Source organism: Schistocerca cancellata, chromosome 4 (assembly GCF_023864275.1).
Source record: "Schistocerca cancellata isolate TAMUIC-IGC-003103 chromosome 4, iqSchCanc2.1, whole genome shotgun sequence".
NCBI lineage: Eukaryota > Metazoa > Arthropoda > Insecta > Orthoptera > Acrididae > Schistocerca > Schistocerca cancellata.
In genome coordinates, this window is record NC_064629.1 from 797626905 (window position 1) to 797641065 (window position 14161).

The window sequence follows — 14161 nt, forward strand, 5'->3', positions numbered from 1 at the left end:
GACTCTAAAGATTTGTGAACACCCAGAATGTACACTCACGAGCTGCCACTGTCAACAAATCATAAATTTAAACCATGAATAAGACTAAACAATTAAGGTCAAAGTTACAAAATTTTGGGAATACATAGTAATGAGAATTTAAATTGGAAGAACTGCATCTTATGTGAAAGATGCTGAAACAATTCAGTGCTCAGATAGCATAATGATTAAGCACGAAATCCAGGATCAAGTCTCTATCTGGCACAAATTTTCAACTGTCACTATACATGCAAAAAATGTATTAATACTATAATACTGTAGTCTCTCATTAAATGGTGTTTCATATTAGAGGAACAATAATATAGATTATTGCCACATTCTGCACCTTAATCAATAAGTAAATTTACATTTTGAAATTAATAATGTTACAATTTATATACATGCAAGACTCTTACCCACACAAAATAACTGCAAAACACTCAAAAAGTGCTGGATATAAATCATCCATTGATATTGTAGCCCCTGATGTGGTTGCATTATTGTTCATTTCCTCAGATAATCCCATCATATAGGACCTGTAAGCACACACAGAATCATAAAATCATTGCTGCTTAGCTCCACAACACATACTACAAATATTTCAATATAGATACAAAAAGGTCTCTGGAATATTGACTGAACCAAAATAATAATGAAGCATCTATCACATATCACATCTCCATCTCAGTGTTGAGGTGGATTCAAACTGAATATTTTGTGCTACTTGTATGAGACACATTCTTAGATCAGGACTGAAGTACAAAGGTAGAGATGATGGGAGTCAGCTGCAGCATTTGGCCAAGTGGTAATGCTGCAGAAGTACATAAGGTTTTGAAATAAGTACTGTAGTGACTGTGCTGCATGATAACAAAATACAGCATTAAGGTCGAACTTATAAATAGAAAATTTGCTGTGGAATGATTTGAACTTTTCACCAGCTCTCAGTTGAACAAGAGTTTCTGAATGCCTTGCACGGTAAAGTGCATGCACACAGTAGGTAGAAGATTTTGAAAATTTTGGGCAATCAAGTATAAGCAAAATACCAAAATGTGAAACACATTAACAAACTCCTCTGTGAAATAAATTTTCCATCAGCCTACAACCACATAAATGTCGTCATGAGTAGCTACAGAATTTGTCAGGAAACTGTAATGATTTATTTAAATATATGGCTAATTCTTAAAAATTATGACAAAGGGAAATTTGTTTCAAGTCTTGTGGTACAGCTTGCAATGGCTCCACTTTTCTCTCTAAAAGCATTGCAAATTATGAAAGTTTGATTTATTGCTCCAATATAACAACGAATCAGAAGGTATCATAGCTGCAGTGGTCACAACTGGTGGGAGCACAGAGAGTTAAACATTGCAGAGTTGAACAACAAGTATGCCCCTTGCCTTTTTCAAGGGATTTATTTTCTTGAATTAGTACCTGTATGAGGGGGGAGGCAGGGTGGAAGAAAAGGGGGGGAGGGCAGGGGAGAGTACGATGAGAGATGGAAAAAGGGGTGAAGAAAAAGAGGCAGCAGCTCAATAACTACCAATATTGAATCATGGAAAGGTGGCTTTTTAAATTCTTTGGACTAAAGACAAATGGGTAACAATCTATGGAATTTCAAATTTGAATCTGGGTAAAAATTAAGTGCTATCACACTGATACTACACTAGTTTGGACATCTGCCCATTCACACGCCATACTTTTACTCCAAAAACAAATACCATATTACTCTGGCATGTTATTTTATGAACCTCATGTATGGCCATACCATACTATAACTTCCAAACATTCCACAATAGAACTTCCACATACAATACGTTGCCAAAAATGCCATTCACCTTACAATTGCTATGCAATCTGTAAACACAGAACACAAAACTAATATCCACTCACATTATACATTTTTAATAACTGGGCACGTATCTGTGCATTATTCTTTAGGTTCAGTTTCATTTTTTTCTGAGGAAGCATTAATTATCTTGCACTTACATGAGGCACCAACTGCCAAGCTGAAATACATCCATCACAAATTAACCTCCACACAATGAACAAGTCAATGCCCTTGGAATAAATGCACTTTAGAACACAATTTTTTTCTGTGGCACAGAATGTGGAGCATACCAGTTGCTTTTACTCCCTACACATTTCACTAATGTCTGGAACTGGATGAAGACTGGTCTTTGATTCAGTCAGCATGGCAGTTCGAATATCAAGCACTCTACCGCTCCTACTACCCGTGCCCTCTATATGGAATTCGATGTATGTGAAGAGGCATCTCAGGAATTTAATCAATACAGCAATACGAGGACTGAAGTCAAGTGGGAATAAGATGCCGGTGCTTTAAAGAAAGACCAGGATGTGCGAGAATTCTGTGCAAAGAACTCAGTAACATATATATCAAAAGAGTTCCACTAAAAGCAAATTGTTCTCAGCTACACGCCTAAGCAATACATATAGAAAAATCATCAATTTTCAAAGCAATAACACCTCACTTTAATTAACTGCAAAGTAAATTCAAATACTGACTGAAACGCAGGGTTTCCAGCAAAACAATGGTTACTGACACTAAAGCAGACTCTAAACAATGAAAAAATTGTGATGGGAAATGAACATACAGTTCTACAAATATTCAATCTGAAATGAGTGACACATTTCTCATTTAAGAGCTGCTGCACAAAGCCTTTGTAACTGTAAAATAATGGTGGTCTGTGCAAAGTTAAAATATAAACAAGTGAATCTTCCAGTGGTTACACTGCATTTTAGTCACTGAAATTTAAATCAGTAACCACTCCTCATTGAAAAGTGCCAGTTTCTGAGGTGTCAGGTGTAGTTACCAGCAGCATCCTTTGCAGCAGCAGCAGTGTCCCTTGCTGGGGCAGCAACAGTACAAAGTTTCTGCACTGCACTTGGTTTAATTTTGTTTACAAACTTCTGTTTGGAAATAGGCAGCAACTACTTTTTAACTGTGTTTGGCATTTCTAGTGTCTTTACTACTTTGGTGTTTTTAAAAACTGGGTTCACATGTTACTTTCACAAGTAGATTCCACTAAAGATTGTGCCCATTACTGTATCTTGATGGACAAATTCACTATTATCCACAAACAGCTGGAAACTGTGCTGATAGCAGTCAAATGACACACCTATAGCCACTGTCAATTGCACCACTAGTGGAGTGGCACGACTAGCTCATGTCGCAACAAATTATTAGTGGAACTTGTCAATTACTGCTCCTTTTGATGTGGCCTGTAGCGAACCTTGAGACAACTGGCTTCTTATGGATAAGTTTGAGGCATTGCTGCCCACTGATAATGAGAAGAGAACTCCTGGGCCTCATCTCTCCTGCTTCAGCAACATTCTCTTCTTTTTCAAAGTTTGGCAGCTAGAGAGGGTAAAGAAGGGGGTGTTATCTGTATGTAACTCAAATTTTAGGCATGTTATAGAAACAGCATCATGGGAGGAGAACGTAAAGAAAGTGCATTAAGTCTGTATCCTGGGAAGAATTGTCCACGAGATGGATGAGACCAGTCTGGAACACTTGATAGTCTGAAATGCAATTAACTGTAGACTTTGACAAGCATGGGTGTAGATTTCTCAACCCATGCTAGAAGTTGGAGACTTGTAAAAAGTTACCCTAGATAGTCCAAGTGTAAAATTTTCATCAGAAACGGGCACTTGGGTGCAGAGTATGAGAACAAATGTTTATTCTTAACCAATGCTCTGATTTCCCAACATAAAAAACCACTGTCATGTAAGCTAATTATCAAAACTGATTGGATAAAAATGAGAAAGTGAGAATGTTAAAATAGAACAGATAGTGGGCATTAAAGTACCAAAACTTCTGTATCTCTTACCCAGGAATGTAGAATACTCATAAGACACTAGATTCTTATTTGAAAGAGCTCTGGCTCAAATATGTACCTGGCTAACTAGATTTAGGTTTTCCTTAATTTCCTAAATCATTTAAGGCAAATGCCACGATGGTTCCTCTGAAAGGGCACAGCTGATCCCCTTCATTATCTTTCCCCAATCTGACTATGTGCTCCACCTATAACGACCTTGTAGTTGATGGTACATGAAATCTTAGTCTTTCTTCCTTTTCTCCATGTCTCTCGTAGGATGATGATGATGATGATGATGATGATCTCATAGAAAGCAGTCACTCCCATATCAGATTAGGAACCGAGAGTTGGTTGAAATTCAAAACAACAAGTAGGGAAATTTCCAGTAACTCATGGATTGTATATCAGAGAGATAGACCAAACTCCTATGAGATGGAGTGTTTACAGCAAAATTAGAAATATTTGGACCAGAGCATGGTCCAAAATGAATCTAACTGTGAACACATATTGACAACAGTATCTGGGATAGTGGATTTGGAGTGATATTTGGATGTTTCTTTCAGACCCACTGCTCATAGTTGCTTAAACATAAATTAAGTTCAAAAGCATGGAAAAATGACAAGTATATGGTGATAGTAGAGGGTGGCCAATTTTCTTGATATTAAATGGGAAAATTATGCATACATTACTATGGGAAAGGCAAATAATAAGGAAATACTTATATACTGTATTTTTTTAATGATTTGTGTTTTGTATTTATGTGTTACTTTCTGCTTTATGTAGTGTATTGATGCTGATTAAATAAATTTTTGAGCATGATGCCTTTGGAGTGATTTCTTAATATTCACCATGTTTACGGTAGCATATTGGAGCAACAAAATATTTTTTTCATAAAAATTGAAGACATGGTGTCTTGAAATATTCAAGGCAGAAGGTTAAGGTCATTGACTTTGAATGTGAAATTTATAGGAAACCCACCATGTTGCATATCAATGTTCGTGATACAAATTTTATTGCTGCATCTGGATTAGAACTAGAATTACAGTCATTTATACTGATACAGGTACACATAAAGTTAACACAATTTCCACATTTTGCAGACTTGTAACTCTCTTCACAATTGTCATACATCCCCCGAAAATTAATAGTTTTCAACTTCTTATCTGGATAATTGAATGTACTAAACTTGAAAGAAATCTGAGGTGGTCTGGTTGAAAATGTTACTTTTCTGCACTGAACTGACATGAAATTACCCCCCACCTCCCCCTCCACCCCCTCTCACTGGCAGATCCAGGTGGTGGGATGAGATCGGGTGGGACAAAGAGTCTTTGGTTCCTTCCACCCCCCCCCCCCACCCCCGCCCCTAGCAGTACAGAGATCAATGCTGAGAAAACCCAAGTCCTTATTACTCAACCTAAAAATAATGTACTTTTTCAGTTTTTCCACCAATCCTAAATGTCCTAAATCTGGTTATTGGTAACAAAAAGCAACATAAACAATTTAATTAAGTGGTAATATACAACAGTTTTAGACTACTGCAAAAATTTTTCGCCCTCCATACCACTCCAGAGTCCATCTTGGACATCCACCACTGAGGACCATAGAGCACCTTCTTTTAAGGTCCACTTATACAGTTCTTTGAGTAAACAGATGGTTCTTTCAAAAAATCAGCACAGGTTTGGGAAAAATTCTCCAAGTGAAACACAGCTTGCTTTATTCACATACAATATTATGCAAAATGTAAATGAAGGTGAAATGGTAGAATCTGTAAACTAAATTTCTAGAAGCTGTTAAATATTGTACCCATTGGTGAAGAGTTCTCGGGCTTCCCGCCGGGTGGTGCTGTCTTCAAACTGCGACGTTTCGACGAGTGACATACTCATCATCTTCTGGCGAAGTGCCAGACTTTGCGGATGCCGGTCCCTTTATACCTGTGGCGTGCCCCCCACCATCTGGCCACGGGAGGCTGGATCCAGAGGAGCCGGCGGGCGGGGTGGAGGGGGAAGCGGGTGCGCCGTTCGTGTCTCCGTCAGAGCATTCCGGTCGCGTCTCGTGAGCTGGACGGTTCTTGGTGCGCTCCTGGCGTATTGCGGCTAATGCTAGATTCCAGGCCGCGCTCAGTTGATAACCTTCGTCCCTGTTCACAAGATTCTCGTGGACCCGTATTTCTATCGATTCTTTAATGACGCTGTCCCAATAGCTCCCGGCTCGGCACAGCACCCTGGTGTTCTCGAAATCAAAGTTGTGGTTTTCTTTGATGCTATGTTCAGCTATAGCAGATTTCTCTATCTGTCCAAGTCGGACATGGCTGGTGTGTTTCTGTGTTTTCGAGATGCAGCGCTGCGTTTGTCCAATGTATTGTACACCACATTTGCAGGCAATGCTGTATATACCAGGTGTGTTGAGTTTGAGAGGGTCTTTAGCTGAGCCCAGCAGCTCTTTCGTCTTTGGCGGTGGTTGGAAGACGGTATTTATGTTTGGTTTTCTCAGTAGCCTCCCGATTTTGGCTGATATGGGCCCCAAATATGGAAGAAAGGCAAGTCTCTTGTTAACTTCCTCTTCCTCTTCTTCCTCTTCCTGAATTTTGTCAGTCTGTCTCCTCTTGAAGGCCCTACCAATCTGTGTTTCACTGTACCCGTTTTTCCGAAATACCTCTCTTAGGTGGTGTAATTTGTCTGAGAGGCTTTCTTTGTCACAAATGACGCACACCCTATGTACCGAGGTGGTCAGTACTGACTGGTGTTGCGACAGATGGTGGCAGCTGGTTGCACGGAGGTACAGGTCTGTGTGCATCTTCTTTCTATATACTGAATGGCCCAGCGTGCCATCTGCTTTCTTCCTGATCAGTATGTCCAGGAATGGAATACAGCCATTCTCTTCTTCTTCCATCGTGAAGGTGATATTCTCATGTATGCCATTTAGGTGGTCCATAAACTCCTCCAGTGTCTGCCTGTCATGCTGCCAAATCACGAAAGTGTCGTCCACATAGCGGAAGAAGTGCCTGGGTTTACGGTGAGCAGTTTGTAGTGCCACCTCCTCAAAGTGTTCCATATAAAAATTCACGATCCCTGGAGCAAGGGGAGATCCCATGGCCACTCCATCCACTTGTTCATAATGCTCTCCATTGCACTTGAAGTAGGTGGTCATAAGTGCATATTCAAAGAGATTCACTGTTTCAGGTTCGAAGTGCTGATTAAGGAGTGCCAAGGCGTCTTGTAGAGGTACTTTCGTGAACAAGGAGGTGACATCGAAGCTCACGAGAAGGTCATCTCTCTGTATTTGGATGTCCTTCAGTATTCTTACGAAATCTGCGGAGTTTTTCACGTGATGACTGCAGTGACCCACCAGTGGTTTTAATAGTGTCACCAGGTATTTGGCCAGTCCATAACTGTGCGAGTTGATAGTGTCCAGAATCGGCCGTACAGGCACCCCATCTTTGTGAATCTTGGGCAATCCATACAGGCACGGTGTCGTTGGCGCTCTGGGATACAGCTGTTTCTGCACTGCCTCTGCCAGATCTGAGTCCTTCAGTAGCACCACAGTTTTCCTGGTCATCGTCGATGTAGGGTCCTTGTTGAGTTTCCTGTAGGCTGTGTCTTGCAGCAGAGAGCAGATTTTCTGTCGGTAGTTGACTGTGCGAATCAGCACCGTCGCATTTCCCTTGTCTGCTGGGAGGACCACGATGTCAGCATCATCCCTCAGTGCACGGATAGCCTCTCGCTACGGCGCAGTAATGTTGGCTTTCGGGAGTCGTGACATGTCGATGATCCTGCAGGTCTCCCTTTGACTCTGCTCAGCTACCTCCTTCAGTAGGCCCCGGATTGCTTCCTCTACGCTGCTGATGATGTCCCGTTTCAGTCCTTGGTACAGGTGCAAAGTTCAACCCTTTCGTGAGGACAGAAGTTGTGGCTGCATCTAGCAACTTATCTGTCAAATTTACAATAGCTCTGGTGCTATTTGTCACCTTCTGAGAAGACGACGAGTATGTCACTTGTCGAAACATGGCAGTTTGAAGACACCGCCACCGGGCTGGAAGCCCGAGAACTCTTCGCCAGCTGTATACGCCGGGAAAGCATACATTCACATTGTACCCATTGTTGACTAAAGGAATCCAGTGTGTGAGAATAAGCAGTTATTTATGTGAAAAAGTGCATTTTTAAGGAGAGAATTCAGTTATAAAAAATGATGGCGATCTAGTGTTGAGATTTTTTGCCTATGTAAAGTAATTATTTCAAGACCACAGGTGTCAAGTTTCTTTTATTCCCTGGCACAGACTGGGCAGTTCTTGCACCAAAATGGATGGTTAGCAGAAAAACTGACAATAGATTATGGTGATATGTAAGTTGTTCATGTGAATCCATGTGGCATTGTCAACATAATGGTTAATTTTCATAAAATAAGGCAATGAGTAAAAACTGTTTAAGACAAAAATTATCCCAATTCTTGTTTATCTTGTGCTCTAAGTTTTTTCTATTGTCACCATTATTGTAATCAGGTGCAAGGTCTCTCAGGCCACAATATTCTGTGTACTAAATTGTGCCCTTAGAGGAACAGTATGTGACCTCTTAGCTTTGCATGGCAGAACTAACAGATAAAATCCTCAAAGTTGTTAAGATCAAAAAGATTTAATCCACCAATTATACCATTCAGCTGCTGATTTCTGTTAAACGATAACAGTTACTGTGTACTGTGTGAATGGACGTTCCTTTATAATGTACATTCTGTTGTACAGTGCTAACAGGCATTTGCATATCCAGATAACTTGTAAAAGGGGTGGCTAGCTGGCTGCACATTTCATATGGTTTTGAATTAATGGATATTCCCAATACCCTATCCCATCATTGTGTGGAACAGAATGAATAACTCAATTTCTTGTATCCTATATAGGGACCTTTTTTTTTTTTTTTGGGCGCAAAACTGCTAAGGTCATTAGCACCCGGTCCAGGACTTAAGAAACAGTAAAAAACCGAAAATGGAAACCAGCAGCAATGGGAACGAAAGTCATAAAATTGGAGAAACTAAAAACAGAAGGAAGGCTTAAAAATCCTCTACAGAAGGGGTTTATATAGGGACATGATTTGTAATTGCAGACACAAAATATGACCCACATCATAACATTTATCACTAATACTGCCCTGAAAAATTTACATATAGTTCCAGAAGCTTGGAGTATTGGTTTGTACTTTAAATGTTGCTACTGAAAATACAAATTTCACCTTCCAAAAATATGAACTGGCCAGCCTTTTTGTTTCTTTGTAATTTTAATATTTTAAGATTTATCATAGATGACATACACAAAGTGATTTTGCTACATGAGGACAACCAGCAGGAAATTATCCCTGAGAGTATAAGGAGCAAAATAGGTCCTATATACATATGGCCAGAAAGGCATTCCAAGAAGGGCACGCCCACTTGAAGGTGGATATAAAAGATCTTTTACAGACATAGAAGATCTTTGACAGTGTAAGTTTCAATGAATGAAAGCATACATGAGAACATGCCAGATAAGTGAGAATGTTCTGTCTGTACAAGTGTTTTAGCCCTACACTCTACAGGTGGTCAACTATAATCCTCACCCACACATTAAGGCTGAGCCGATGCCGATGGTTCGCTGCCACCATTCTGTGGGGATTGTGCAAAGCCTACATGTGAGTGTTGTGAAGGTTGATAATACCATCCCTAGAAAAGGTAGCCTCATCTATTAATAGGATGGATGACAGAACTCCCTGCAGCACAGTGGCCTGTATGACAAAAGAGTGACAAAACCATCACCAAGGAGGCAAGTCAGTAGATAATAAAGCCTGCTTGTGTTTTAAGTGATATGCATAGTGGCAGTTGTTATGGAGAATATTCCACACAGTCATCTGGCTTATCCCTTGCTAGTTGGCAACCTGCCTGGTGTTGACACTAAGATCATGTTCTACAGTGCTCAACATCTTATATCTCCACCTTCAAGTGGGTGTACCTTCCTTGGAATATATTTCCAGCCTTATGTCCCTACAACTGTTTTTGCTCCTTATTTTCTCTACAATCGTTTCCTGCAGTTTGTCACCATTTAGCAAAATCATCATGTATACAACATGTAACTAACCATCCTAGCATTACATAGATTAAGAAAAAGCAAACTAAATGAAAAATGTTTTCTTAGAGCTAATAAGGTTCAAAAGTAAAGTAATAATAACATGACAATACACTTCCTTCTTAACATCATTTGCATAATTGTCTAGGGCTTATTAAATTATGTTGCAGATATTTTTAAACCAGTCACTCAAGAACACATTAGGGATGCAAGGCTGGGACCTCGCAAGGGGGGAGGGTGGGGTAGGGGGTTGTTATGACCTCCTAAATAACTTTTTACTTAAAGTTATTATATATTTTAAATACATCGAATTCAAAATTTTTTGCTAACTTTCAGACAATAAAATAGCACAAACCTAAGTATCTCAAAAATGGCACGTAATTCTAGAAAATTACAAGCTATGTTTATCACAGGATACTTTTCAGTTGCTTGTCTGGGGGTTTGCCTACGTCAATGGGCTTGCAACTTGACTGGCAGCATAAAACATTCCAGCCACACAAAGGTAACCATTCACAACCCAACCATACTTCGTGCCAACAACAAATCTGACACATTTCATGAGTCCATGGGTAGTGCCATAAACCACAGGAAATCAAGTAAGCCAAGACAGAAGAGGAAAGACTTTCTACTTAGAAATAATAACGAAAACTGCCTTTCACAAAAGTAGATTGGAACAACTAAAATAAACAGTATTCCCCGGATTTAAATACTTGCATAGCCGTGATGTGGAGACCTGTGTTCACAACCTTAGTGCTTGTTGAAATACCTATAATTGTGTCTGCACAAATGGCTCTGAGCACTATGGGACTTAACTTCTCAGGTCATCAGTCCCCTATAACTTAGAACTACTTAAACCTAACTAACCTAAGGACATCACAAACATCCATGCCTGAGGCAGGATTCGAACCTGCGACCGTAGCGGTCGTGCGGTTCCTGACTGTAGTGCCTAGAACCGCTCGGCCACTGCGGCCGGCGTGTCGCCACAGTTCAGTTTCATATCGTGTACATTATGACATCAAATATGTGAGAACGCGTTGCTGTTATCGTTCTTAAATCAACTTCATGACACACACACCTCTCAAATTTTCAGAGGAATTCTTTTAAAATAGTTTGTTTCTCTGAACCATGCTAAAGCGACATGATGATGTAAACAAATCATCATCATTATTATGATGACATATCAACAATGAACTAGAATTTAACTCTGGCAGCTGTGACAGTGGATGGAAATGGGTGTGACCTCGACAGGATGTTGGTGAGTATGTTTGTAACAGCTCTGTGATGCCGCAGTTAGCATGATGTGACAGTTTTAGTTGGGCCACTGTGTGTGACCAAGAGTAACACAGGACTGTTTCACAGTGCATAGATGTGACACTGTTTATGGCTATGGTAAAGAGGGTAACATTTAAAACATTGACCTGAGAAACAGCATTCTCCTGCTCAAAATGATCTGACTGCACATCACCAACTTGGAACTAAAAATGCACTTAGACAGGAAGGACCATATGAAGATGGGGAGTTGGCCACAGAAGCCCCGTTGGTGGATCTGCACAAGAATACTGTGTCTCCAAATAATGTTACTGTGTCCCCAAGTAGTATAATTCTAGCTTATTACATCAGCATAAACAGCTATTGGTTAAGAATTTTCAACAGTCAGCAGATATTTTAACTCTACCCAATTTTAACTCAGTCAATGTGAAATGTCAGCTATCTTTATTGCATCAAAATATTTGAGGACTGAGAAATAAAATTAATGAATTAACTATCTGCATAGATGAATTAGAGTCTTCAAACCCAGCTGACATAATCTGCCTCTCTGAACATCATGTGACCACTGGTATAGAACTTTTGAGATCAGAAATGGAGAAAGGAGGAGTTGCCACATTCATCAGGAACTGTCATAAATTTAAGAACATAGACATTCATAAATTTTGCCTAGAACAGCATATGGAAGCATGTGCAACAGAAGTAGAATTTCACAAAAATCCTTCATATTATTAAGTGTATATCGAGCACCTGCAGGTAACTTTAATTTGTTTGTAAACCACCTTGAAGCTGTACTGGCCCATTTAACAACCAAAAATAAAGAAATAATGGTTGCTGGTGATTTCAATGTAGATTTCCTTAAAGACTCTCCCAATAAGAACTTATTTTATTTAGTAACACTATCATTCAACTCAATTCCCACTGTAAAGTTCCCCCACTAGAGTAGCCAATTGCTCACAAACAACCATTGATAATATCTTTATAGAAAAGTCCAATGAACAAAATTATATTACAAAACCAAGCCACTGCCGGTCCCAAGCCCGGGGCCTCATCTCGCAAGTGATGAGGAAGGAGGAGGGGGAGGAGTAACACCTCGTAAAAAAAAAAAAAACCTGGGTCCATCTGGCTCCGGATGGTAGCACCCTGTGAGGGCCCCTGCATAGGGTTACATGCGAAGCCCCAAAATCCAGACACGTCTGCGTGGCAGCCACCGGTACTCTGGTCAGTGTCTGTTGGCTCTGTGAGCTCGGCTGTAAGATAATCTTCTGGAACTCAAAACTCCAGTCGAAATTATGTGAGATCCTTCGTGATTTCACCACCAATACCTCAACACAAACCAATAATCATGACAGAACAATGGGAAAGAATCCACTACCCTGGGCCCCAGTCAGTAAGACTGGGTAATAGACCTGATCATCGGATTCCAGGGGATCAGGCATGTCATGAAGAGAAGAATCGGAGCCTCTCAAAAACCCTCAAGATGAAGAAAGTATTTTACATGGGGACACTCAACACCAACACACTACTGAGGCCAGGTAAACTGAAACAATTAACAAACGCCATGGATAAATACAACATCAAAGTTATGGCAATACAGGAAACACGATTTGCAGATGAGAACCACTTTGATTCTGAAAATTACAGAATATATAAGGGGAAACCAGCCATAACCATCCCAGGAAGAAATCTCAAACTCTTCGGAACTGGTTTTGTAGTACACAAATCGATACTGGACTCCGTAATAGATTTCACCTCAAAATCAGGAAAAATGTCGACACTCACGATAAGATCTGGAAACAAAGCCTATACATTAATCAATGGACATGCCCCCACAAACAATTATAACAAGAAGAACCCAGAGATGATTGAGGAATTCTGGGAAGATCTGGAAGAAACTACCAGCAAAATCCCCAAGAATCACATAAAAGTGTTACTAGGAGACTTCAATGCCCAGTTAGGCAAGGAAAGAAAATTCCGAGACACGACAGGGAAACACACGGCCCACATGAGAACAAACAAAAATGGAGAGAACTTGATAAACTTCTGCAGAAATTTTGATCTGAAAATCATGTCAACGCAATTCCAGAAACCACACAGAAAACTTGTCACTTGGAAATCCCCCAACCATGCTCTAGGAGAATTTCAGATAGACCACGTAGCAATATCCACAAAAAACACCAGAGAAATAATGAACGTAAGAACAAGGAAAGGAGTTTTCGAATCTGATCATCACCTTCTCCAAATTAAAGTAAAATTTATACCCAATAGACAAATCAAGAGAACCAACAGATCTTTCAGAACAGATCCAGAGTACCTACAAATAAACAAGAAAGAAATAATAGAAGAAATTATGAAAATCAACAGCAACAACTGGACAGAACTGTCAGAAAAAATAAAAGAACTGATAAAATTGGGGCAGCCACCGAGAAAAAGGAAACACCGATGGTGGAACATGACATGCGACAGGGGCATAGAAGACAGAATACAAGCCTGGAAAAAATTTAACAGCCATAAAACACAAGAAAAATGGGAAGACTTCAACAGGATACAGAAAAACACTTCAAAAATAATCCGAAGAGAAAAAAGAGGTTACGAAAACAGCAGGTTGAAGGAGATAGAAGAAGACTTCGCCAGAAACAACACACGAAATTTTTACAGAGTATTCCGAGAAAATATGACAGGATATCAGCCACCAAGCTTATGCTTCAAAAGACAAGATGGAACACTGGAGACAAATCCGAAGAAAAACTGTGAAATATTAGCCAGATACTTTGCCACGTTACTTAACTGTGATAAACCAAAACAGAGATTACAGTTTACAAAACCAGAACCCAACCGGGACTCCGAATCCCCAACATATGAAGAAATCGTGAAAATAATAAAATCCTTGAAAAATAATAGAGCACCAGGAGAAGATGGACTGATTGCAGAAATCTGGAAATTAGACCATGAAAACATTACACCC

General features: G+C 39.9%; 1 protein-coding gene across 1 annotated transcript in view; it reads right to left on the reverse strand.

Moving 5' to 3' along the window:
• The window catches only part of LOC126184434 (integral membrane protein GPR155), a 171663-nt gene that overhangs the window by 136319 nt on the left and 21183 nt on the right, over positions 1-14161 (reverse strand). Inside the window, exon 2 of the mRNA XM_049926826.1 lies at positions 435-554. Coding sequence (XP_049782783.1) covers positions 435-554 — 120 coding nt within the window. The remainder of the gene's footprint in view (positions 1-434; positions 555-14161) is intronic.